Source organism: Osmerus mordax, chromosome 10 (genome assembly GCF_038355195.1).
Source record: "Osmerus mordax isolate fOsmMor3 chromosome 10, fOsmMor3.pri, whole genome shotgun sequence".
Classification (NCBI taxonomy): Eukaryota; Metazoa; Chordata; class Actinopteri; order Osmeriformes; family Osmeridae; genus Osmerus; species Osmerus mordax.
Genome location: NC_090059.1, coordinates 14,210,628 through 14,237,355, shown reverse-complemented (window position 1 = coordinate 14,237,355; position 26,728 = coordinate 14,210,628). Strand labels below are relative to the sequence as shown.

Here is a 26,728-nt window from a genome sequence, read left to right as displayed (position 1 = left end):
CTATAAAAAAAACCTGTATGTGTTGCTTAGGCGGCCGCCTTAACTGAAAAGTGCTGGGGGAAACCCTGATTATTACCATGTGGAGGAAGGTAAAGACCTCTGCGTTGCAGAAGAGTTTCCATCAGCAGTAGCATCTATAAGCAGACACAAACATGTTCACATCACACGACACACGTCCACAAGCTGACAAACACATCTCAGTTCCCACACAATCACACAGGCAGGGTCGAATGCCTGAGCTGGATGTATACAATTTGTACAGTGAGCTAACAGCTACTGTACATAGTTGTCTTGAAATGTATAACAGAAATGGGGCCCTGAAAATCTGGTCCACTGCACTTTGGAGTGTTTAAAAGTATTATGGTGGTCGGTATAAAACAGGTCCAAAGAAACAAATAGCTTGCCAGAGACAACATGACTTTTTATGGTCTGAAATATATGGAAAAGAAAAATACCTAAATTCTGCACTTTTAGAAAAAAGCACACTACAAAATTCAATATTTAACATTTGATGCCTCCTCAAACATCTGCCAAGAGGTAATCTGGAACATGTTTGAGTATTAATACACTACACACACGTGACTCCCTCACAAAGAACCTTCCCAAACCATCCTCAGACGCAAAACTAAAAAGTTAGTCTAGTTGAAGTGTGCACCTGTTTTATATAAACTAAATCAACCAATTCAGTGCAAAAAAAAACACTCTGTCTGACCAGACAAAATATAACAGTCTTAAATGAATGTTGTTTAATTGATGTATGTCAATACTCTCTCTATCCAACCTTCTTCTGTGTAAAATAAGGTAAGAATATCTTCTATATCCATAACAACCTTTTCCTGAGTGCTTGCCCAGCAGTGTTACTCTGAAGAGCAGATAGTGTCAGTGATCAGTATTAGTTCAAAACTAAATGACTGCATGAGAAGTTGGTCTGAAGTACCAGACAATACTTCTAAATGAATTGAACGGCTTAAACTTGCGTGCAGTAGCAGGAGGTTACTCTGATAGCCCCCAGCAGATGAGACGAGTCTCTGTGTCTCAGGTGGTCTTGGAGGAATGTAAAAATCCTCCAACAACACTATCAGGTCACTTGGCCAAAGTCTTTCTTGGTTGAATGCCTTTGGAAAAATGAACATCATTCAAAATATATTTTTCTGGCTAGTCATATGAATGTATCTTTATGTCCTAGAATTTAATTTATCCATAAACAAGAGACTATTATGGATTGAAAAGATTGGGGAAACATAAGTGATCAGAAGAATGGGATACAGGCAGAGGGAAACCTAAAACAAACTTTCTACCAACAAACCTAATAAAATCAGATAGATTATGATTGGACAACATGAAGTATCACCCAAAGATCTGACTCTCTTAATCAAATCATTATTCCAATTATTAAAAATGCATGGCGCTAAAGAAATAAACATCGGAATGGTCAAAGTAAAACACTGAAGATGTGGTGGAATTTAACATGGAATAATCAGTAAATTTTCAACCTACTCTGTAGAACAGTATTTGCTGGTTTGGTCTAATGTTCCTTAGTGCATAATTAACCTTGACAGAAACCACTCTACTACAGCTCCCTGTGGAAGAAGACATCACTGCGGGACATTTACTGCAGCTTTCAATCTCCATTCTGTAAATTTCATCCCACTAACAAGCTCAATTAGAACGATTAAAACCTGATTTGAACCGGTGACATATTGAGTGTTTTAACCCTAAAAAGAAGGATGCAGGAGATGATTCATAACCTTTAGTTGCATGTTTCCAGAGTTTTGTATGCAAGCTACCCTGACCTGCTGTATTGGTAATGGGATTTTAGTGAACTTTCAATATAAAAAAACAATCTTCACAATTATTGTTGATCTCAGTTGAGAAATCCCTATCACATAGACAGAGAGAAATGTTTTGTATGGCTGGTGGTTAATGTCTCTAAATACAAATAAATAATTATCACACATATATAATAGTGAAGAACAATATACTAGGTATCAGAATGCCTATAGTATTGAGTTAAGATTTCAGCATCTGAAGCAATGGTACAGTTAAGTGTCATGGAGAGATATTGGGGAGGTGAGTACTTGGCTAGAGGGAAGAGGCATTGCATTTGGATGAATTGAGTTTGACAAGACAAATTGACATATCACAAAGGCATGCCCTGGTGCAAAGGCAATAAGTTAGTTTTAGACTGTGGGAAGGAGAAAGTTGTACAACATCAGCAGAAAAATTATAATAGAAGGGGTGAGGACAAACGCAGAGCAGGCGTGTGCGTTTAGAGGACATAAATAACGGCCAGTGCAGAGGCGTAGCCTAAGGTAGGCCTGGGTAGGCACAGGTAGGCCTGGGTAGTGATGAAGAAAGTGTTTTGTCCGTCTCTTCATAAACGGAGTGACTAAGTTCAGTTGAGTTCTGGATTTTAATATGTATTTATCAATCTGCAGATTGGGAGAGAAAACCAGTCTTCTGACCATAAATGACAACACAACACCAAGCTTAGGTCTCAACCAGGTCTCTCTCCGCTCTGAAAGCCGGAGGACCATCTTTTATAGGGCACAAGAATGTAAACATAGATTGTGACAGTCAGGCAGGAATGACGTTACAACAGTCTCAGAGAAAAAGATTCACTGCTCCCAACACATGACAACTCTCACACTAGAGAGTTCATAGTTGGAGCTCTCCTTGTAGTCATGACAAGGACCGTTTAGCCAGTACTTTCTCCTGACCCCGAACATCTATTAACCTGACACATAGACACAATATACTGTTATTAATAGCAAGCTTACATGATAAACGTACTAACTAGTATCCAATGACTAGTTCTATGGATTAGTGATTAATGTATGCACGCAAGAAATCCCAATTTCTTCCACAGTAGTCACAGGTAGGCCTGGGTAGTCACAGGTAGGCCTGGGTAGGCACAGGTAGGCCTGGGTAGTCACAGGTAGGCCTGGGTAGCCACAGGTAGGCCTGGGTAGGCACAGGTAGTCCTGGGTAGGCACAGGCCTACCCAATTTGTTCTAAGGCCTACCCAAAAACGAAAATATCTCTGAAAAATGATGCACCGGGTGCACATCGCAAAGTAAATAAGTACAAAAACTGAAAATATGTTTATCCATATTTTTCTAGGCCTGACCAAAACGATTATTCTGGCTACGCCCCTGGTCCAGTGAGAGAGCTCAGAGGTAATGCCATCCAGATTTTGAATAGTTGTAGTGAACCAAATAATAAGAGTGATTTTTGTTCTGATTTAAAGGAGCAATTTGGATGAGGCAATTCAGAGACTACACATTTCAATACTACTAAAAAAAAAAGAAAATTGGTGTAAGAGCGATTTCCTTATGGAAATACCGTTTGTAATGGCCATGATGTCGGGACAGAGTTGTTTCCTGTTCCTGGTGAGGTTTGAAACGCTGAAACCTTTTCCTTCTGTACCATTCCAACTACTTCTTATCTCCAGTAAGCAGGACGTTAACCTTGTCTATGTAACCTGTTATCTTTAACCAAACAACAGAACACAATACAATCCATGTGTAACACAGACTGACCTCTGTAGACGTGGAACAAGAAGATGACGGATAAACCGTGTGACTAAAACGTGTGAATCACAAACATGAATGTTATTATGAGGACAATCCGGTGTGTATGCAAAACAAATAGAATGATATCGGAGGTCTGTCTCCAACTGGTTGGAAGGAGATGATGACACGCGTCACAGAGTGAAGACAGATGGAAGGAGACGGGGAGAAGTCTGCAAGGACATGAGACTAGTTTTCGGCACGCAAGCAAACTGTTGTGCCAGTGGCGAGCATGACGACACAATGACAACATCCCAGATCATCACAATCAAGATAATCACCCACAGACCCCTAGACAGGGACAAGGACAACTGTAACTACTTGGAAGTTGAGGACACACAAGTGTGCACTGAGAGGGACTAACGGAGGACGGCGGGCGTGCGACTGCGACGTGCAGCGGAGGAGAGAGCGAGGCTGAGCTGAGAACAGGAGACGGACAGTACTGTAGGAGTCAGGTGGCTGAGCTGTGAGGGAATCGGGCTAGTAATCCGAAGGTTGCCAGTTCGATTCCCGGTCATGCCAACTGACGTTGTGTCCTTGGGCAAGGCACTTCACCCTACTTGCCTCGGGGGAATGTCCCTGTACTTTCTGTAAGTCACTCTGGATAAGAGCGTCTGCTAAATGACTAAATGTACTGTGGTTGACTGAGGGATGATCCGGGGCTGTGTCCTCAACTTCTCCATGGCCCTCTGAGCTTCCCAGTCTGGAGTGACTTCTTGACATCGCCATAGTGACAGCTGCTGTCGGGTAACCGCAGTCATGTTGAACACACATAGGGCTGCATATGTCAAAATTCTCAGACGTTGCCATTACTCCCTTCCCAGTGCATGTTGTGCGTGTGGGAAGAAGAAACTAAACACTGGAGAAGGGAGTCAGATGGCTGAGTGGTGAGGGAATCGGGCAATTAATCAGAAGGTTGCTATGTCGATTCCTGGCTATGCCATCCAAATGACGTTGTGTCCTTGGGCAAGGCACTTCACCCTACTTGCCTAAGGGAGAATGTCCCTGTACTTACTGTAAGTCTCTCTGGATAAGAGCGTCTGCTAAATGACTAAATGTAAACTAAGGATACAAGCAACAGAAAAACGCTCGAGTCTTCTGACGCTGTCTGTCTGCCTTCCGTTCACAGACACGCAATCAAGAAACAAGACATCAGTCGTTTATGTTATGCTCCGATAGAGCTCTTCCCTGGCAGCAAAGGGACTGAAGCTGGCACGTCGTCAGTCGTATTTATCAGAAAACTTACTGCATGGATTGATTCACAAATCAAGTTTACTGGGGAGTTTCCCTAGGTTGTGCAGTGCAGAAACACACACACACACACACACACACACAAACACACAAAGCTACACACATTACCCATCCCTCACATCGTGTTCTCCAAATAACAACTTGTTTACTTTAATCGCAGTACATTCAATCCCTTGTCTAAACACACACTTACAGTACACAAAGGGAAGAGTAATGATAACCACGGAATGTCTAACCATAATTGCTATTGTTACAAACCGTTCCCCAGAGCGTAGTAGGCTAACGAGTAGTCTACACATTCCCTCCATAGGGTCCAGTGCATTTGCCTGCCATGCTAACACAGTACACAACATAAACTGTGCTGTGCATACTGTTCTTATATAGGAGAGTAAATATCATTTCTTTCAAACAGTAAGGTTGGGGAACACAGTAGTTCAGAAAAGTTTCCGCAATTGATATTGCAGCGTCTGTCGTGTTCACATTTATAAGTAGAAAATTGTTTCATTACCCGCTTCATTGTTATGGCTAATGTAGAATAAAACGGATGTTCTTAATGACCAAAAATCATGAGTTTTAAACAAAATCTATTTGTCTTATATTTGTCATTGATGCACATCTAAAATTAGATGTTAATACAGAAGATAGGATTTAGGCCAAGGAAAAAGGACCATGTTTACCGACGTGTCTTATCCAGGATCACTTTACCTGCTGGTTTCTATTCTAAACCACATTCACATTTTAATTCAAGCGCTTTTTTTACTGTACTGTTTGCGTGCAAATGTACACATGACAAATGGGCAACTCAGGGATAGCTGCACGGAGCTCTAAGCAAACATTTCCACAAACACGCCAACAACAACCACAGGGCTCATTTAGAATTGGTCTGGTTATTTTCCTTTAGCACCACTTGGCATGGAAAGGAGACTAGGCTATACATCCCAGAGAGCATTTTTAAACAATTAAAAGCTGTGCAGAAATTATAGGATATATCCTTTCTTGTGAAGTAAGCAGTTATCCCATCTTATTTTGCAGAACATTTAAAAAAAAATTTTTGGCACAAAAATCATCTGGCAGTCTAATGTACAGCTCTTCGCAATACAACGCCATCCTTTTCCCCCAAACAACCAATCAGGCAAATACTGAGATCCGCAGCAGGCTAACTTTTAGCCGCAAGCCACTGTTAGCCGAGGGAAGAAGAGGAAGACAGAATGAGTCTCCCCCCCCACCCCCGCCCCGAAGATAATTTAAATAAAAATCAGTGTGCTCATTTTAGCCTTAAATATAGCTTGGCTGCAGCCGAACACACTTCTGTGTGCTGTAATTAGTAGGGGTGATCTGAGGTGAAGTGTAGCTCAGTCAGTCAACACAACAGCTGAGAAGGTAGTTGAGTAGCGGCACAACAATCCACACTTTGGAGGAGGGTCATTTGTTTGCCCGCTCACCTGCTGCAAGGTGGGGAACTGGCCTGGAACTGGCCCGGAACTGGCCCTGAACTGGCCTGGAACTGGCCCTGAACTGGCCTGGAACTGGCCCGGAACTGGCCCTGAACTGGCCTGGAACTGGCCCTGAACTGGCCTGGAACTGGCCCTGAACTGGCCCGGAACTGGCCTGGCTCCACCTAGTTACAAATGGGGTTAGATGACAACCTATGCTTCCATGTTACCTTCTTTTTATCTCATTGTAGAACTACAGAGATACCCTTTAAGAACCTTAATCTTGCCCGCTGCCATTCATCTGTCAATAGCTATCTGTTTAAGTGCTAATGAATGCACCCAAGTTACAGAAGTCATGATGGGACCCTCAAAAGGTTACGATGTGTGCGTGTGTGTATGTTTGTGTACCATAGCCTACGTGAAGCCAATGTCCCCTACCCCCTCCGAACATTCAACACTCATATGCATTCACGTGACAAAACAAACGTCACTTGCTAGCGAGGAGGGGGAAACAGACAGAGAGAGACAGAGGGCAAAGTGAGGCACGCTTAAGGATACACTTGATCTGTCCTTTGAACAATGCACAGCACTGCGTTTAAACTCCACGTGATGACGACATCACAACACATGAAGAAGGAAAAGCCAGCCTAAGCGTTGTTTCCATTCGGGCAAAAAAAGCAATCCTTTTGATACGCTCCCATTTTGATGTCGTGGAGGTTACTCGGGTGACCACACAGTCTAAATCTGCTACTTCAAGAGGTCTACCTAACTGAGAAATGAATGGAGGCCTGGACGATTTAATGACCTGTCTCATTAACAGTAACGCAGCCTCTTAAAATTACACCATCTGGCTGGATTGTGTAATGTCCCGTGTGTTCTGGGCATAGACTGGATGCTAAGGTTTTTCCCCAGGAGGCCCCCGGTATGCAGGAGAGAGTGTCTGCATGGTGTATATGCTTGGTATGCATCTGCCTCATTCTAGGGACATTTTTGGTTCATCTACAAGTTGTGTAACACACACACACACACACACACAAACAAGGAGGCATGCCCAGAGACACACCTGTGCGCACACAGGATGACACACACAGATCATTTCTGAGCACCGGCCACTGCAGTCATCTGGATAACACTTCTCACCTCTAGTTTTCATCAGCATCATTTAAACTGCTACTGCACGTTGATAATTACCTAAGAGTTCAAAGGCTCTTAAGCACAGATGTCTGCGCTTAAAGGTGCTCTGAGATCTTCTCTTCTCACTCTCCCATTTACAGAAAACCTTCTTTGGCATTTTACAGAATGTCATGTGGAAGTGCAATAGAACTGGGGGGTTTGCAGGCAAAAGCAGTAATGCCTTTATTGAAAATACCACATTTTGTAGAGTAATAAAATGTAAAATTGTCTTCCTTTTTTAGCGAGGCTTGAGGTTATTTCTCTTTCTGGGGCCCTAATGATAGGTTCTAATGATGTGGTTGGTTGGAAACATGACTATATAGTAAAACCGTGTAGAACAGATGTACATTTATTGTAATGTCATAAATAGAGGTTCAAAACGCTTAGTAAACAGTTATTATTAATAGTGTATCCTAGGCCAAGTCTTTCCTCAAATAGGTTTTGATGTATCCAAACCAATGCAGAACAGGAAGATATCTGGCAATTGAATATCCTCCAGTCAAAACTAGTGCCCAGTTTCCCAGACATGGATTAAGCCTGGTCATAGACTAAAAACTCCTTCAATGGAGATCTTCATGACATTTTTCCTCTTACTTTAGCACTATGCTTAATCCATGTCTGAGAAACTGGGACTAGATGTACTCTAGATGTACTAGGATAAACTGGGGCCAGATTAGCTGTAATGAGACACACATACACACACACCAGCGTTCTGAGCACAGACAATAGGCATCCCAGTCCATTCACAGCCTCAAACAGGGTCTCCATTGAGCACTATGCCCAAAGCCACATTCCAGAAGCTGCATCTATAGGATATTCCTCTCGGTTATGCCCTCCTCCCCATCATGTCTCATACCCAATGCTTCTAAAAACGCTTCAAATCTCTCAGTTGCCTCTCAAGGATCACCCCTATATCTCAAGTGTCATCGTTTCTACAATTCCATAACACTCCATCATTTCCACTCTTAATAACATCCTCTGCAAAATACTCCCTTCACCTCCCTCCCCCTCCAACACAAGCACACAGAACCTCATAATTAAGCATGTAGCCTGAGGAGGGATTGTGTGTGTGTCTCTTAGTCTCTGTGGAGCTACACTCATTAAGCCCTCAGAGTGACACGCTTTACTCCTGGGTGTCGGAGCACTGTTTGGAAGGGCACAGAGACACTTACTTAGCCAAGCTGACACACCAAAACATAAAAGTTAGCTGCTGTCACATTCTATATATGTTCATCACACTGAACACATTTAACTGAGACTAACAAGGCACAACTGACTAGCAACTGCTAGGATTAATTTCTACAAAATTAACGTTCACAAGCAAAACGGTCAGGTCACGCTAAATCAACAATACAGCAATGTTAGAAATTCTAGACTACTTGTTACTGATGTGTACTGAACGATTGTGAGGTAGTTAACTTTGGATATTTAACGCTACCTAAATACAGTCTAAAGTAAGAAGGAAATCTACTCTCTACTGTACTGTATGTATATGCATACTGACAACAAAAAAAGAGGGCTTCAGTGAATGAGCCGTGTCAGGAGAAGTTATTGATTGGTTGGTATGGATTCCTTTTTTGTTCAATTTTCCCAACATAAATAAGTAACTTCAAAGGGCAACAAATACCCGGGACACCACTGCCTTCTGGGACCCCGGGTAAAAACACCAGAGGGAATGCAGGGCACCTTCCCCTCCCTGCCTCCCTGCCTGCCTGTCTGTCCCAGACCAGAAGCCTCCACCTCCCCAGAGCGCCAGTAAAGTAACTATTTGTGGTTTGGGAGTTGAAAGAGCAACTCGTCACGGTAAGTGCCTGGCTATGAAGGCCTCAGGCTGTGAGAAGCATGGCTTACAGTCTCTGAAGGGCTGCAGAATGAGGCTGTTAAGATGCCGGTTGACATGGTGAGGTGCTGAGCTGTCGGGACGGTGCCTCTATACTCTCAGTTCCATGTCTTTCAATCTCTTCACTTTTTTACTCTGTGTTTTCTGTCCATCTGATCCTAGTTCAACATTGGATTTAGGACAGACAAAGTGTGTATGCCACGTGTATGTCAAGTGTTTACAATAGTAAAAGGTTTAAACAGCAAATCTATACTTGACACTGCCACATGGATTCAATGTGACTCTCTCACGATCTGATCTAATTGTGTGCTCCTTCAGATAAAAAAAAACTGCCTTTTCAATTTCTACCTCAACTGTAACCACATTTCCAGGATAAACTAAAACATTCTCTCACACTGTGAGCAAGACAGCAGATTTGACATGTTTTTGGTTGCATTTATTTTGTATTCACACTGTGCAAGGTTTTGTTGAGCATACAAAATCAGCGTACATTCTTGCAGTGCAAGAACAAGGCTTATCCTAGAAACATGATTACTGTGTTATGATTGAATAGGGCCAAAAGTCAGTGTTCATTAAAAAGTAACTTGCATGCACCAGCAAAATTTCGACAAAGTTGAGAAAAAAGTTAAAAAATATATTTATATACTCGGATGGCAGCAATGGGGAACTGAAAGAAGGAACAAATTCCAATATCTCTCGTAGTGAACGGAGTAAAGAAAGCCCACCTATCTTATGTAAGGTTCAAGTATAAACACATTTGGGGGGTCTGGCAATTGCTCTTGTCTTAGTAATATCAACCTTCGTTTCATTGTTGGCTCAAAATAGCAGTCTGCTGCAAGGCCTCTCAGGTACCCTTTATAAGCAACATTTATCAGACAGATGCAGCTACAATTCAGGAACGTGATAATAGCCTAACTGAATAACCGTAGCATTTTGTGAGTTCTGTTTGGTCAAAGAAGAAGCAAGACATGAGTATTAAGATTTTAAAAGAAAAGCTCATTTACTATTCATTGAAATCCAAGACTAGCTGGAGGACTACAGAATAACTAGTCTCAGACTGAGTGTACTTATCCAGGGGCAGGCTGGGGGTTTTGTGAACATCCCCTTTGATGAACTAAAATTACCAATAAAGGTTCTGACAATTGTATAAGTGTGTCAAAAAAATTCATGCTTATTCATTTCTAATAGACAGTAAGCGTTAGTTTACTTACAGTACAAAACGATTTGTCGACACTGATGTGATGCTCCTTTTGATCCTGACACCCTGCCAATATGGTAGGGGGGTAAAATGTGTGTGTATGTGAACTGCTGTTAAGATCAAGCTCTTAGGAAAGCAGTACTTCATTGCTGGAACCTGTCAGGTGAGCAGACACCCCTAGGGCCACAGAATGAACCGGACCAGGATTTGGGCTCTGTTCATGTTACTACCAAATCTGTATAGGAAGACTCAGGATTCAAGCCAAACACAACAACTTCAGAACAAAAGTTTGTTAGAAAAAAGGAGGACCTCTAACACTTTTCCCTCGTACTCAGAACAGTACTTAGTAACTAAGAACATAGAGTCAAAACCAGACCTATAATACCATTATCAGACAAACAATTTGGATAGAACTCTAGTCTGGCTGCCTGATTAGTTTCAAGTGTCATTATATTGTCTAAAATCAAAGTTTGGGTTGGGTTTCAGACAGTTGGTCCCCTCACACTGTCCCTAAACCACGACTTGATGCATAATTCCATAGAGTGGTGTGGCCCAGCTGGGATGTAGCCCACCCTACTGAACAAGGGCGAGATTGATAGGCTGGTGCCCAGCTGGAGGGCAGGCTGTGAGGAGGGAAAGGCATGAAGGGAATTGTTGTTTGGGGTTAAGTCCCTTCTGATGGGAAATAACACATGGATGACCATGTATGGCTGGATGGTCTCTTGTTCTCAGAAAAGGGCTCTCTGGACAAAAGCGTGCACACAGACGCAAACACACACATATCCTCAGACATTTATCATCTGTCAATGCTATTATTAGTAGATCCATGAAGTCGAGTCTAACTGAAAGTAACGGTTTCAACAAGTGGCTAATGTAAGATGAGTAGTACATATGAGAAGAAAAACACAGAATGGGGAAATTGTGTAAGCCTGCTGGTAAGTACAGTCTCAACATGTAAACGTACAGTGTGACCATACATAGCATAAATGTGACTCCATCTAAACATGACCTTAGAGAGGAGGAAGGCAATCTCTCTATGTTAAGAGGCGGTTAAGAGTATATGATGTGGTGGTGGGTTCTGACAAGCTTGAATGTCTGTGATAAGCAAAGCTACTTATGTTGCTAACGACCGCTGAAGTTTTAAATCATAAATGTCATTTTGATTCACTTAGGCCAGATACACAATGCCAAAAATGGCCACATGAAAAAAATATCAATTTTTTCAGATGTAGATATTTTCCTCCGCTCATGATAGGCCTACTTGGACATGCAAACAGATTTTTAAATCAGGTTTAGAAGTTGCCAATGCAGCCAAATGCAGCTTCTTGTTTCATGTTCTTGAAAGGTGTAAGTGATCACTGTAAAGTAAGTTATCACTATGAACTGTACCTGTTTTGTCTTCTGTTCCACTTGTTTGCTTGTGAGTCCACTTGACTTGTCAGATGTTCACACTACAGACCTGAAGACAAGAGAACAGAGAGGAGCCTTGATGATAATTGAGGTTCAGTCTAAGTCCAGGTCATGTCCGAGTTAGAAACACAGCATGGGACATTAAATACTATTCAATGAAACCAAACCCGAGAGCAGTAGGCCTACGGGAAAACACATACTTTGCTCTATATTCATGTTAATGGCCCTGAGTGTCTGAGTTTAAGTTTGATAAACGACATGTTCGACACCTGACTGTTTCACATCTACAGTAATAAACAATTGTCCTATATTACTATGAATAGGTAGAAGTACATGTACAGCAGTAGTTGGAGAGCATGCTTTTTGATATGAGGCTTAACCTTGCATTCATTGTATGCATTGCAATAAAGTGTATCCGCCAAACAGCTGGGGTCAGATGGCTGAGCGGTTAGGGAGTCGAGCTATTTCTCAGAAGGTTGCCGGCTCGATTCCCGGCCGTGAAAAATGACTGTGTCCTTGGGCAAGGCACTTCACCCTACTTGCCTCGGGGAGAATGTCCCTGTACTTACTGTAAGTCGCTCTGGAGCTTCTGCTAAATGACTAAATGTAAATGATGGCTTGGTTTAATCAAACCAGTGAACAAGCTTGTTGAAACGAAAGCATATTTTAACAATTTAGCCAAGATACAATTCCCGTCAATTTTTAAACCTAATTTAGGTTCAATCCAGACTCAGCGACTGTAACGTTAGCCACTAACCGCTGCCATCGAGCTAGCAAGCTAACTTTAATTTGCAGTAACCAGCATACCTACATAAGGTCGGAAATTAAGCTAAATAATAATAATAATATAATTTACAAATGGAAAACAATATTCTTGTATATTTGACAAATTCTTCGGAGATACCCTGGTCAAACAACAAAACTGCGGGATTAGTCGCAGTGTAGGCAACCTTCGCTCAATTACATCCAAAAATTGGCACGTTGGCTTAGCTACCTACCACACACAGACCAACTGGCTCACGTTCCGTCTGTGGAGTGACTGACTGGCTAGCAGCAAAACAGCTGGATGATATCTAGCCCACGACAGTCCATGCGTCTCGAAAGCTAGCAGTAATTATTCTCAAACTATTTCAGATGACATGTGCGACGTATATTTCCGAATCAGATAGCTACTTGAACGATCCAAATGCAAGCAATCCTGAAAAGCTGTTCAACTAACGAAAACTTTCTTTTAAGAGAACAGTGAGCAGCACAGAGACCAGACAGACAAGAGCTCGAGGACGTCGGTTTTACTGTGCAGATGCAGCTAAATACTACTAAAACTTCCACAGGAGCTTGTGATGTCATGTGGCATTACAAACTTTGTTGTACTGTTTTTGCCCATATTTGCATATTTATATTATCATTCAAATATCAGTGAACACACATTAGGCTATACGAATCGTGCGTGACTAACCTGAATCTTTGTCAATCACTTACATTGCTGAACAGATGATAATCTTATAACTGAAGATGCCAATTTCTTCTTTAGCGAGTTCCACATAAACTACTCCATTATGTTCTCCTCCAACATCTTACCTCGTTTTCTGCTTCAGAAATGTTTGAGGAAAAATACTGTAAGCCCGACCATGGGGTGGCTACTTCTTACAGTTGGGCGGTGGAGGAGGAGGCGGCAAAAAGAGGGGAGAGGAAGGGGGGCAGGTTTATGGTAGTTGAACGTCAAGTGGGCTACAGTCATATCCCTCTGTTCTCAAATAAAATAATCAAACCTGGCTTTAACTACTAATTTAAAATGTCGTTTGTTGTTTCTCGGTAAATCTCATAGTCTCAAGTTGTTCATCCGTTTTTTTTGACTGATGAGATTGGTTGGAATTTAATGAACAAGTTTGATAGGACAACCAGTTTGAGTTTGTAGATTTGGTTGAGTGATTTAGATATTAGGTGAATGAATGAACTAGATCTCCCTTTACTTCTACCCACAAATGATAGCCTACTTCAAATCTGACAATAGAGCATTTTGTCTCCCTCCTATCTTCTCTCACATTTGCAAATTGACTGCCATTGCTTTGGGGAGTGACTCCAAAAACAATTAGCTTCACCTTTGGCCAGAACAGCACATTGGCTATAGCATTGGACTGCAAGAGGAATCGAGCACAGAAAGGAGAAACATCTTGAGCCTAATCAGACTGATAGCTTTTTGGCATAGAAGCACAGAGTCTTAATTCAAAGTGACCTCTTAAAAGCCTGAAGTTTCTTCACTGAATTATCTCTCACCTAAGAGAGTAATTGAATGGAGGAAAATCAATGGGTTATCCACCAGCCAATCATCAGATAGCATCGGCATTGTAAAGTGCTTTGACAAGTGGGATTCCTCTGTAGTGTAGTGAAAAGGGAGGGACCTATCAGACCAAGGAAATGCCAGTACCTGAATATTGATAGTGAAGAAGGAGGATAGCAAGAAGAAAGGGCTGATGATTTGTCATCGTCCTTACAAGGCTTGACACTGATCAAATTCCCCACTTGTTCAATTACAGCACTGAGGTCACTGACAATTGAATTTAGTCACAAGTTTTGACAGTCCTAGACACAGAACATACCCTCTCAATGGCAAATGTGATATCAATACCACTTGGAATGAAAGATCAATTATCAATTATGTTTTGGTTGTCCTACACTGCCTAAAATGTTTAAAATACTACCTCAACAGAACACAAAATACCCTGGAGGAGACGAGAGCAAAAGCAAGATCAAGAGCTCGAGATAGATAGATAGAAACTAATAAAAAAGAAAAGATTATAATATAGATAGATGAGAACTTTATCTAAGAAAGATCTGAGCAAAAGAAAAGAGGAGGGCAGTCATAACAAATAAACAGATCTATCACAATCTAGAAAAGACAGAAAATGAAAGAAGTCTGTAGTAGAGTCAGTCTTGCTGAGTCAAATCAATTACTCAGCTGAGCTCAGCAGCCTCTCAGCTCTGCAGAATGCGCAAAGTGACACAGAGACACACAAGGACCAGACGTCATCTGCATTGCTGAGTGGCCGCGGGCATCTCATGTCATACTCACTTAAAACTAGATGGCAATTTCAGATCAGCAGTATTGCTGCTGACAGGTGTAGTGCCTGTGTACTCTTTAATGCTTGTCTAAATTGTTATATTTCACAGAGCTTTTTAAGAATTTTACTCTTTAATGCTCGCTCTTTGAAAAGGTTTCTATAGTAAATTAATCTTGGCTTATTATGTGGACTGGGAGCACCATTATTACTATTTTTATTACTATAAATGGAGTATCTTTATGAAATGGTTGGTGTATAGGCAAACCATAGATATTCTTTGTCATAAACAGAACATTAAAGTTGAAATAGGCTTGACTACCCATTCTAATTAAAATACCTTGTCTACCTGTCTGAGAATTCACCTCAGTGATGTGTTACAGAGAGCCCTCTCAGTTCCAAAATTCTGTTGTTGGTTTACCACAATTCCGTTTCTGTCCAAATATCTGATAATTTATCGCCATCTTGTGGTCAAAAGATCAATGTGAAAACGATTTGATGGGGTTCTGTCAAACAAACCTTTCAGGCATCAGTGTTGCTTTTTTAGAGGTCAAATATATAAATCTATACACTAAGAAACAGCATCAGTGATTTTTGTTTTACCCTTGTCTGGGAACCAGCAAAGCATCTGCATAAAGGTGACAGTAATACAAAGAAGAAAAAACAACTGCTCAGTTAGTTAATGGCTTTATATTCCTATTGGTATAATAGTATGTGACACACATTATCTCGTTTTTACAATGTAGATACACATTTACCATAACATTAAAACACAGCATAGTCTCTTTAAGTAGAACAGTGAAGAGGATCAGTTCAGTATTGCAAGAAGAGTAAATGCCGGTAAACACAAGATTGTAGCACTCGTCCAAACCAGAACAATGCACACAAACACACCAAGATCAAGGAAAATCTATACATTAGCGAAGAAATACCCTTGTAATGGTTATTCTTATTTGTGTGGCCCATAATGCTGTACGTACCAACATTTATAACACCGTAAAGTTAAAGGTCCTTCTGTGTGTATTAGCTAAAGGGGGTTATGCCAAAGAGTATTGCACCATTAGGGGAAGATTTTGCTTTCACTCTTTGTTTCTTTACTAACCCCCCCAGAGCACTAATACTCATCATGAATCTCACTATTGCACATAACTCCGAATTAAAATAACAGATCTAATATCCAAATGTAAAAGAGGTCTAGAGTGTATTTCTGTACATGTAATCCATGCAGGAAACACTCAAAGCCCATCATTCACAAACTCATTGAATCACATAATATGTTGTCATAAAAGAGTAAATCATTGTGATTTACAGTAGCTGATTGTTTGTCACAGCTAATTATCCAATAAGCAATCATGCAAATATGTCAATTTCTATTCCTTTAATGAATTCATGCTTTAAAAATAAACTCTCCTTTCCCTGAGAAACAAAAAGTGAAAAGACAACTCAAGATGTTATTCAGATTCTGGATCTATGTATTAATATCACCAGGCTGAATTCCTAAATCATCTTTTCAAGTGTTGTAATACATTAAGGTCACTATTTAATGACAACATGTCATCCAGTTGAGTTAATCTTGATTAGTTGAGGAAGCTAGATGGATTTGTTACAATGGATTGATGGGTTCAAGTGTATGAAAACTCAAAGCCATATCATGTTTTTCAAACCAAAACCCATTACCTTTTTTTTTCCTCACAGCGCTTGACAGCATTCAATATACTTGGTAGGCACAGAGTTTGAATGAAAAGTTCACTCCTCAAAATCCTTTAAATACTGAAATGAGCCAATGCTGATTCTCTAAATACGAGGGTTACATAAATTGCTTTTCTCTCAGTGCAGATTTTTTATTTATTTTGAATTAAAAGTTTGTATTAAAATATTGTTTACGGGAACCGAGTTCAGGGAGGGAAAGTATGGTCAAAAATCTGAAGAGACCACATTGATTCATCTAGCATAGGAACAGAGTATGGATTGACATACTGCAAGTGTTTCACAAAGCTCTCACAGTCCAAGGGTGTACATACACAGCATACAGGGCTACAGTGCAAAGTGTACATAGCAATCACTCTGCATCACAAGACGGTGTGAGTTACCTTGTATAATCAGCCTGTATATTAGGTGTCAGTGTACGTGCCAGTGTGTGTACCACAGTGTCACACAGTCTTAGTGTCACCCTACACTAGTGTTCATAGTGCGTTGTCCTGGAGGGACTCTATGTGTGTGGCCTTTTGTACCAGACAGCGCTAGAACACCTGATTCTACTCATCAACTTATCAACACGGTCTTTATCGGATAGCTGAACTGCTGGTGTTGTGGTGTACAAGTGGGGCAGTTAGCTGTCAACAGAGCATCCCCCCAGCACTGTGACACCTAGACCTAGTCCTGGAGAGCTACTGGAAAGCTTTACCGGCCTACCTTACAGGTTACCACCAAGTTATGTCAGACTTAGCATCCAGTCATGATATGCTCAATGCTATTCCAGGCTAAAGTTGGACAGAAGCAAAAGTTCTTACACATCCTCAAAGAACAATAGAGAAAAGCACCAATTTATAGTACAGCTGTTTCTGTTATGTAGTATGTCAGGTTTCTTTTCATTATTGTTATTCCAGGTGATCACAAAGACAATTTAAACGTATTCAACTGATAAGTAATTAAGGCTTTTTTTTGCTGACTCCTCAGTATTAGCTTAATCCTAACACTGCACACTCTCTGGCTCTCTAAGACCAGGCCATACGGGGCTAGCACTCTTTTATAGCTCTCTCTTTCTATCCTTTCTCTCCCCCTCTTCCCCTTCTTGTTGTTTCCCACCTCCTCTCATCTCTTGTCCACTATCTTCTTCAGGTAGTCCACCACATCCTCTCCAGTGTCCCAGGGGACCACGCTTGCATGGAAGCTAGCAGGCTTAGCCTCCTGCATTTGGGCCAGCAACCTGTGCATGGGAAACTCTCTCCGGGGGAATGCTGTGTCCTTTGGACCCAGGGCCAGGGAGGGGCAGATGTCGTTGGCCCCGTCCCCGACATAAAACACCCTCTGAAAGGGGCAGCCGCGCTCTTGTTGCCGGCGAGCCAGATAGTCCTGGAGGATAACCTGCTTGCACATGTTCTCAGGACAGCGTTGGCAGGAGTGGGAGTGGAAGGGCAGCAAAATCAAACCGCCCTCTGGGTTGAAGCTGGCTGGGTTGGTGAAGATCCTCTGGAAGAGATGGCGAGCCCCAGCATACTCAAGCCACGCCTCGATGAAGTACATATTGGCATCAGAGACGACAACCATCTCGTAGTCCTGCTGGTGGATGAGGAGGTACTGGAAGAGGGCCAGAAGTCCAGGTGTGGGTGGGATCTTTTCAATCACGGAACGGATGGAGTCCTCAGACACACCCTGTTCAGCCATATAGGCCAGCACACGCTGCATGTGCTCATTGTAGTGCCCTTCCCTGTAGGACTCTCTCAACCAGTCAGGAAGCTGCTGGCCTGGTGCCGCCTTCACAACGGCGTCATCACTGTTCTCATTGACGATGGTCTCGTCGAAGTCAAAAAGAACCAGGAAGCGCCTGGGTGAGGACATGGAAGGGGAGGGGCCAGATGGGGCAGCCATGTTGGATTTGTTATGAATGGCAAGGTGGCTCGTTCTGACCTTAGAAAAACAAGGAAGTGGAATAAATATTTCAATACATTTTGATACTGGGTAGAAAAGTCAAAATATACACACCAATTTTCAAGAATTTGAATTAGTTTTCTAAATTAATTTGACAGTTTAGGAGTTCTTTATATCCTTACCGTTAAAAAACAACTTATGTCCTAGCCACATACAGTAGCATTAAAAAAAGGTGAAGGCAACACTGTATGTATATGCTAATCGTGCCAAAACCAGTTTTCTGCTGTCGTGCCATAATCTACTGGACTGCAGTATGGGTTCTGCAAGTGACTCTCTTTGTGTTCCTACTACACAGTCAATTTACCCAACAAAGGTCACAGCAATAAGAAGACACTATAATTAGTTCTAACCAAGTCCCAAGGGACAGGTCATATCTAGTGGAGGAAAGGAAGAGATGTTGCACAGAGATAGGAAAATGGGTGGAAAGGGGACTAACCAGGATGTATTCCCACACATTTCAATAGTGTTGTTTTTAGTGTCCTGGAGAGTGCAAAATAACATGTCTGATGGGGTGCAATATGGGAATCTATCTATAGCGCTGAAAATGGGTTGGGAATGCTTACTCACATCAATTGTATACATTTACATTAGTATACAGTTTTGATCTTGGAATCGTGCCATAAAAGCTGAGCTAGGCTTCAGGCACAAGGCATCCACTGTTGTGGACATGCTGTAATTTGAGTGAGGCGAGGGGGCTGGGCTTGAGGATGTTACATCACTGCATATCTTGACCATATGTGGACCAACCATAAGTATAGACCCCTGCAATACACCCTGCCCCATGTCTTTTGAAATCTATTGGCAAGGTTGTCAATCATAGTTGAAAATGAATTAACTGTCAAGTGTGAAGAGTCCTTGAACCAAGATAATCTCAATATAGTACACTGATTTAATCCATTATCGTCCAGGCTTTATCGGCTGGAGCATATTAAATCAACAGCGTTCTAAGCCTAAATGTGCAGATTTGCAATGGTGCAGTCCCAAACAAAATCCCATAATGAATCAGGTCAAATGTTGTCTGGATTACATTTGTCAAACTGCCACAAATATTGCATGGTCAAGACTAGGCTACTGCAAATACAAAACAATACAAAAACGACTGATGTTAGTCGATTGTGATGAAAAAGTAAACAGCACTAAGGCATAACAGTTTATAGGCCCAGTTAATAAATATTTCTCAACGCCCTGCGTGAAATCGAATGGAGACAAACATATTGCACATGCCAATACAACTCTTACGCATCTATGCAGATAACCGAAGACCCCTCTCTATTTCCACAGTCGCTGCCTTGTCATTGGGCATATTAAGTGACTAAGCTATCTAAATATACACCCGAAGATCTATTCTCGCACGCCACTGACGCCAGGACATAGGCTACCCTTGAAAGTCCTAAACGAAACCCACACTACTCTCCGATTTCGATGCATGGATCCTGGCGTTATTGTTTGAGAGTCAATTTGACATTAGACACAATCGAAATGTAAAATCAAATCACACACGCACACTGATAAAATACGATAATATGACATAAAAAATATACCGGTAAACATGTGATTCAAATGGTCAGCTATATGCCCCTCGTCTCGAATGGTTGGTGCCCGGTTACCGCATCCTTGTATCGGCAACGGGACATTTGCTTCGCCTCGCCGGGTAGCGGGGGCAGATGGATCAAGTGCATTCCAACTCCCCCTCCACGGGCCGTCAAAACCAAGGAGAGCGCAAGCCTCGATGACGTCTAGGCTGCTGCCCAATGACGTGACAACAATGTGCGGACTTTGAAGGCGGCTCGTGTTCATCCAATGAGCTTCAATTGCGCGGTAGGATCTATAATGTGTACTGCCCAAACAGCTGTGGTCTATATAATATATCATTTCAGTTAAATTAAATAGACTAAATAGATTGCATACATTGAATTCACCGTCAATTCATTCAGTCACACGAGACAATTATTGGACAACTCTTGAAAGAAAATAAAAAATGAATCCATATCAATGAAAAAATGTAAGACTACATGTAAAGACTAGCCTATAGACTGCATAACAACATGTAACAGGACAGTGAATGCACACAGTAGGCCTATAACTTTATGTCAAATAACCTTCTGTGTGACCTCACTGGTGTCTTTAGTTTGATAACAGGGCAATATAGGTCAGGATTATCTTGTGTCAAGTTACTGCTAACACAACCCTATCTTAAGCTGGTCAAGGTCCTTCAGTAGTTCCATGCAGTATTGACTTTCAATCATTTTTTGAATTAAAGTCAGTACAGAATGTGGACCTTCTTCCTTCTTCAAGCATGGTTGTTATGTAGGCTATTCAAACTGAATGTCCTCATTTAAATGAAAGATGTAGATCATATCTATTGATAAAGTTGTTCAATGAGTTGTATTTTTTTTATACAACTCTTAAAAAATAAAATAAAAAATACCTAGGGCAAGACTGGAACAAAACATTATACAATAAACGTGGTGTAAGAGTTAAACACCTGTATACTTAGTGGCTAATAAAGAAACAAAGTCTATAAGTAGGCTTCATGTCTACCTACAAGTTTGAGGATTTATGGGGGAGATACCAATACTCTGTTATTTACATGTAAACACACACACACACACAAAGAGAGAGAGAGAGAGAGAGAGAGAGTGAGAGAGAGAGAGAAAGAGAGAGGGGGGGGGAAGAGAGAAATAGATTACAGCAGAAGCCTAGTAGAGTAAAGATTAGTGTGTGAGTTAATCTTTCCAATATAGCATGTCTAAGCCTATTCCAATGTCTATTACCGATTAACAAACCGCTCTAAGTTATGTGTAACTCTACAGCATTCACTTGGACAAGAGTTATCTCTCAGCTTGGATAAAGCTACTGTAAATGTCCAAGAATAAGAATAAATTGCATTTATATTGAGCTTAGTCTGCGTGGAATGTACTGTTGGGCTCCAAGATTGGACATCCACAATGTGTTGTCCTGTGAACTCTACCAGTACGAGAGGAATTGATGACTTTAGGCACTCATATTTTCGAATTTTTGAAAGTTATAATTAAATATTACCATAGGATACCATAGGATACAAATTCTAAACAATCCAATGAGATTTGGCAATATGCTGCCCTCACACATGAGGCAATGATGACCTCTTGTGGCAATACCGGTAGGCTTTATTGTTAGAGTTTCACATTAGGCAATGTTTTAAAAGCGTGATACGACGGACATAATAACAAATGTAACGTGGAACGAAATGCTACACGGAGATAGTTAATTTTATATGCTGTTGTAAATGTACAGATACACTTTCTTCTTACGTCATCTCCCAACGGCGTAAGCTTACTTTCAGTTTCAATTCTTGATAACACAGACACTCGGGTTCGACAGGTAAGTGTGTTTTCAACAGTAAAATGCTAGGTTATGTTGATGTTCCTTATGCACTTCATATGACAGAGGAAAAAAAGGTGAAAGGAAGCAGACGGCTGAAAAGGTATAGGCACTTTCAAGTTAAGACACTCGATCAGTTTAACCATAGCCTACTTGCTACGTTATTTTGTTGTACAATTATTTGTTCATAAACTCGAAGTAAGACAAATAGGCTAGCCTACATAGCCTACAATAGTGTGTATTTTCGTTATGCAGTGTTAGAAGAGCGATTTAAGTATCTCATGATTTGTGCTGTATATATTTCAGATTTTTCTATGTGCAGGTGTCCAAGTAATGGCAGTCACGTAGCCATGTTGAGGAAGTTTTAGTGTTATAGCAAGCACTATAATTAAGCAGCCAACGCCTTGAAATATTCTCAGCATTCTTAAAATATTACATAATTTGTCCATTGATATAACGTCAGGCATTAAAACCACTGGTTGTTATGAATATTACAATGACTGTAATACAGTTTATCATCAGTTGTATTTCATTGTATAGGCATATGAACTACCTTTGCATATCTGTGGATCTTGTAGTTCATAAACAAGGATGGATGATCGTACTATAAGAGTGTGTGGGCTACCTGTAGACATCCCCAAGAACAGATTATCGGATAAACTGAAGATTCATTTTCTGCGGAAGAAGAATGGAGGTGGAGATATTTCATCTATCACATTTTCCGAGACAACACCTGGCGTAGCCCTCATCACTTTTACGGATTGTGGAGGTGAGAGATCAACTTGCTTGATTGTATAATAGAAAACATTGACAATAAGGTATATTAGCTAATAGAATAAAGATTGCAACAATGCATTTGCACGTTGAAGCGCAACCTGCGGAACCGCACTGTAAATAAAACTATATGTGAATGTCAAATACTTTGTTTTTCAGTTGCTCAGAGAGTGATTAGTCATGGCTTTCAAACATTATCAGTGAATGACATACAATACACAATGACACTAAGTATTCTCCAAAAAGAATTGGACCCAGATGAGGTAAGAAGTGTGAACGTTTCACATGTGAATCAAAATGTTCACGCAATATTGCAATAGCTAATTTTGTATGGTATTATCTCTAGATTTTCATTGACATAACAGTGAAAGTGGACCACAGCAAATTGCCTGGGGGAAAGAAAGCACTATCCGACATTTTAGTCAACTTCCCTGGCCTAAAAATGAACTTTCAACCGAGTGATGACCTATGCATTCTAAATGGACACTACTCAGAGGTCCAGGCACTGATTAAGTATATGCTGAGTGTGATGAACTCAAAAAGCACTAAGGATATACAGTTACCTCGATCAGAAGTCCTAAGTGATCAGAAAAAATACCACTCCACCAAAAGAAAAGTGAAAAGTCAAAGTGAGAATGAGTTTGCTGAACAGCGTTGTGGAGTTGATATCTCAAAATGTTCCAGTTCAGAGAGGAGTCATATCCCATCACACCAAGCTTCTTCCACTAACCGCAGTGTGGCATCAAGGGCTGGAAAGGCAGGAACATCACAAGAAGACTTCTCCATGATTATAGATACTGATATCTTCCGCTACCTCCAGCATTGCTCTAAAGAGTACAAGAGCATCCTGGATCGACATGGAGTAGAAGTACTGGATGTAACCACCAAGGATATCACCACCCTCTACCTACAGCTCCAGACAGGAGTTGATGGGGATGTGGAGTGCATGGAGCGAGCACATGTGGAACTGGGTAGCTTGTACGAGAACATAGAAGCACAGCTTCGAAAGGTTTCGCTTCCCAAGGGAGGTCTCCCAATTCAGGGGCTCCAACAAGCCCTTGATGTTGTTCTTCAGACGTTCCCAGATCTAATGATAAATGAGGACAAGGTCAATGTCTATTTAGTCGGTAGTGGGACTGATGTGTCAGAGGCTAAGCAGTTCCTAATGGACATAGAGGCACCGACAGATGAGCATGGTCCAGAAAATATCAAACTTCCTAATATATTTGTTCAACCCTCTGGAACTGTATCCCTGTCTTACATGCCGGAAGCCCAAGTAGATCAGCATGACCGAAACAAAGGGGCAAAGGTGAAAATGGACACCAATTTTGAGAAGGTAGTGAGTTCTGATAAATCAAAAGGTACTTTTAGGTCCAGCCGGGGTGAGGTCAAAACTCCTGAGGATGATCTGACGTATCCTCTTTTGATCACAAAACCGAATGAAAAGGAAAATCTGAGCCTTGACTGTAGACCTGTGTCAGAGATCATGAGTTTGAAGGTACAGTCATCACTTTCAGCTTACAGGGCAGAGGATTTCAAGCCCTTGATTGAAACCGGAGAAGAAACGCCATTCATGAGGAATGGACCTGTCTCCATAAACAGACTTACACCGTCAAGCTTTTCAAATTCAAACAGAGCCAAATGTGCTGCCAACTCTGGTAAATTGCAAAGTAACTCACTGGACTTTGTACCGACATCTGTTTACAACGTAGCACCGACAAATTCAGTTGAGCAATCAAAGTCAGGCTCCACTCACAGGAAGGTCAATAGTTTCTCTGTACCAGAAAGGAGCAAAGGAAATGGAAAGACAGACCACTTAGGTGTCCATTTACAGGGAAAAATGCCAAGCTGCATCTCCAGCAGCCAGAAACCTGTGAGGTGCTCGGAACCTTCAATCTTCAGTGTGGATGTGGAGGTGCCCAAAACTAAATGGCTATACCTGAAACAATTTTACCTCACAGAAATAGAAGATTTAACCTCTGACTTGCAGATGAATGAAGATAATGCAAGAGGAAAAGAGATCATCCTCAACCTCAGAGGAGCAGACGCCGCAAATGTTGGAAAGACTCAGCAGGGGTTGAAAGACCTGGTCTCCAAAGTGTGTGAGGACTTCCACACCGAGGAACTGTTGAAGGCACATGTTGGTGTGTCTGACTCTATGACAGTTGAAGATGTATGTTGTGTGGTAAAAGATAAATTTGAGAAAGTGATGATCTTACAGATGACCAGAAGCATTTTTGTCTTGGGCCCCAAACTGGATTGCCAAGATGCAATGTTGGCCCTCAAAGAGTTGTTTCTCAATGGATCTGAGGGGGAGAAGTCTACTCCATCAGAGTCACCTGTTTTTAAGCTTCAACAGGAAACAAAGCAAGATGAAGATTTTACAAAAGGAATGGCTACCGAAACCTTGGCAGCTAGAACCAATAAAGAAAATGCAGTGAGTGCAGCCTTGTGTCTTTGGTGCCAAGGAAAAGTCAACCCTCACTGCAGAATGTGCTGCCATTCAGATTCAATTGATATGCAAAGCTCCCATAACAAGCACAGTGAAGTAAACCAACGTGAAGACAAACCAGTTGGACGCACAGTTGAGAAACCTGCTCTGCTTTGCGTTTGTGGGAGCACAGCAGAATCTGTAAATGTGATGGCTTGTGGAGTGAACTTATGTTCAAACTGTAAAGAGAAAGTACATTCCAAGTGCAGGGTATGTACTAAACCTGAGGAGAGTGTCAGTGGGATCAGGGGCACTATGAGCTTTACAGAAATGTCCTTCAGTCTGGCTGGGCACCACAGGGATACGACACGGAAGATAACATATACTATTCCTGATGGCATCCAGGGGGTGAGATAAATCTGTTATTTGATCTTGAAGATTATACCTTTTTTTAAGCTTATTTGAAATGTGTGTGTAATTTCTGTGCAATTTTTTATATATAACACCTAAATTCACAATTATAAGATGCATGAAAATTGATTTTCAAGAAACTATCACCAATGTTTAATGTGAAAAATAACATATTTTACCAGATCAGTTTTTATCAGTAAAATATTGCAGGCATTGACATACTGTACATCTATATCCATGCCACTTCTGTTACCTATTTTACCAGGCAGACCATCCAAACCCTGGTTCACCATTCAAAGGGGATATATTCCATGCCTACTTGCCCATGAGTGAGACAACCAATAAACTAGTGTCGTCCCTAGAGCAGGCTTTCCATCAAGGCATCACCTTCTGTGTGAGAGCAACAGACTCCGGGGACAAGGTCACTTGGGGGAGAACCATCCCACACAAGACCAACATCGAAGGAGGAAAATCCAAGTAAGTCTTGACCTGGCAGATGGAAAAAGTGTTTAGCATGCAACAATGAAAGTGCATGAGTACAAACAAAGTGCACATCTAACACTCATAAATGACCTTTATCTTCTGTTGTTTGCTGTGCAGGAATGGGTTCCCAGACTCCAGCTATCTAAAATGCTTATCTGAGGCATTGACATCTCAGCTTGTGAAAGAGAGCAAACATCTCAAATAAGAAAACCTGAAAATTCTACTGACCAAATTCTGAAAATTCTACTGCATCTTACAAAATATAATCTTGAGAGTACCTGATTGTGGTCAACTGTGGCAATGTAGAGCATAGCCTCAATGCACTTCTAGGACTATGCTAAACTTTCCTTTTCATACATTTTTCATGAATTGTCTCCAGTGAATGTGCTACACTTTTTGCTTTTTTGGAGGAAGGGATACCTCACTAAATTGCTTCTCCAGAAGTTTCTTCAAATTTTTTTATTGGGAGTTTTTCCTGTTCTTGTCTAAGGGTATGGGTTTGATATCTGATCTTTATCTGTGGGAAACTGTAAAACACTTTGAGACATTCACTCTAAAAGGTGCCATACAAATACAATGTAACTTTAAATTTGTATATCACATTGATTGTGAACGTATACATCAATAATAAAATATTATGCCTTATTATAAAACTTTACAATAAAGTCACATATATTCAGTTTAA

General features: G+C 41.2%; 2 protein-coding genes across 5 annotated transcripts; one reads left to right on the top strand and one right to left on the bottom strand.

Annotated features, from left to right (window-relative positions):
* Window positions 1-15,604: 15,604 nt before the first annotated feature.
* LOC136950501 (probable phosphatase phospho1) lies at window positions 15,605-20,263 on the bottom strand. Of its 2 annotated transcripts, none has more exons than XM_067244879.1 (2): window positions 20,123-20,263; window positions 15,605-18,560 (listed from the first exon to the last, which is right to left on the bottom strand). In XM_067244879.1, exon 2 carries the CDS (start codon window positions 18,519-18,521, stop codon window positions 17,745-17,747), a length of 777 nt encoding a protein of 258 aa, XP_067100980.1. In that variant the 5' UTR covers window positions 18,522-18,560; window positions 20,123-20,263; the 3' UTR covers window positions 15,605-17,744. The 2 variants fall into 2 exon arrangements, with proteins under 2 accessions (XP_067100980.1, XP_067100981.1); XM_067244880.1 differs by having other exon boundaries at window positions 15,605-18,555.
* A 1,560-nt stretch (window positions 20,264-21,823) lies between these two features.
* LOC136950998 (uncharacterized) lies at window positions 21,824-26,728 on the top strand. 3 transcript variants are annotated; one of them, XM_067245561.1, is made up of 6 exons: window positions 21,824-21,944; window positions 22,485-22,713; window positions 22,878-22,981; window positions 23,065-25,557; window positions 25,928-26,037; window positions 26,161-26,728. In XM_067245561.1, exons 2-6 carry the CDS (start codon window positions 22,536-22,538, stop codon window positions 26,246-26,248), a joined length of 2,973 nt encoding a protein of 990 aa, XP_067101662.1. In that variant the 5' UTR covers window positions 21,824-21,944; window positions 22,485-22,535; the 3' UTR covers window positions 26,249-26,728. The 3 variants fall into 3 exon arrangements, with proteins under 3 accessions (XP_067101662.1, XP_067101660.1, XP_067101661.1); XM_067245559.1 differs by having other exon boundaries at window positions 21,825-21,944; window positions 25,826-26,037; XM_067245560.1 differs by having other exon boundaries at window positions 21,831-21,944; window positions 22,523-22,713; window positions 25,826-26,037.

Coding starts and splice junctions, on each gene's coding strand:
- LOC136950501 (XM_067244879.1), bottom strand. CDS start 18,521: ATGGCTGCCCCATCTGGCCCCTCCCCTTCCATGTCCTCACCCAGGCGC.
- LOC136950998 (XM_067245559.1), top strand. CDS start 22,536: ATGGATGATCGTACTATAAGAGTGTGTGGGCTACCTGTAGACATCCCC. Junction 22,714..22,877: donor CACTTTTACGGATTGTGGAG/GTGAGAGATCAA, acceptor TTTGTTTTTCAG/TTGCTCAGAGAGTGATTAGT. Junction 25,558..25,825: donor TTCCTGATGGCATCCAGGGG/GTGAGATAAATC, acceptor CTATTTTACCAG/GCAGACCATCCAAACCCTGG.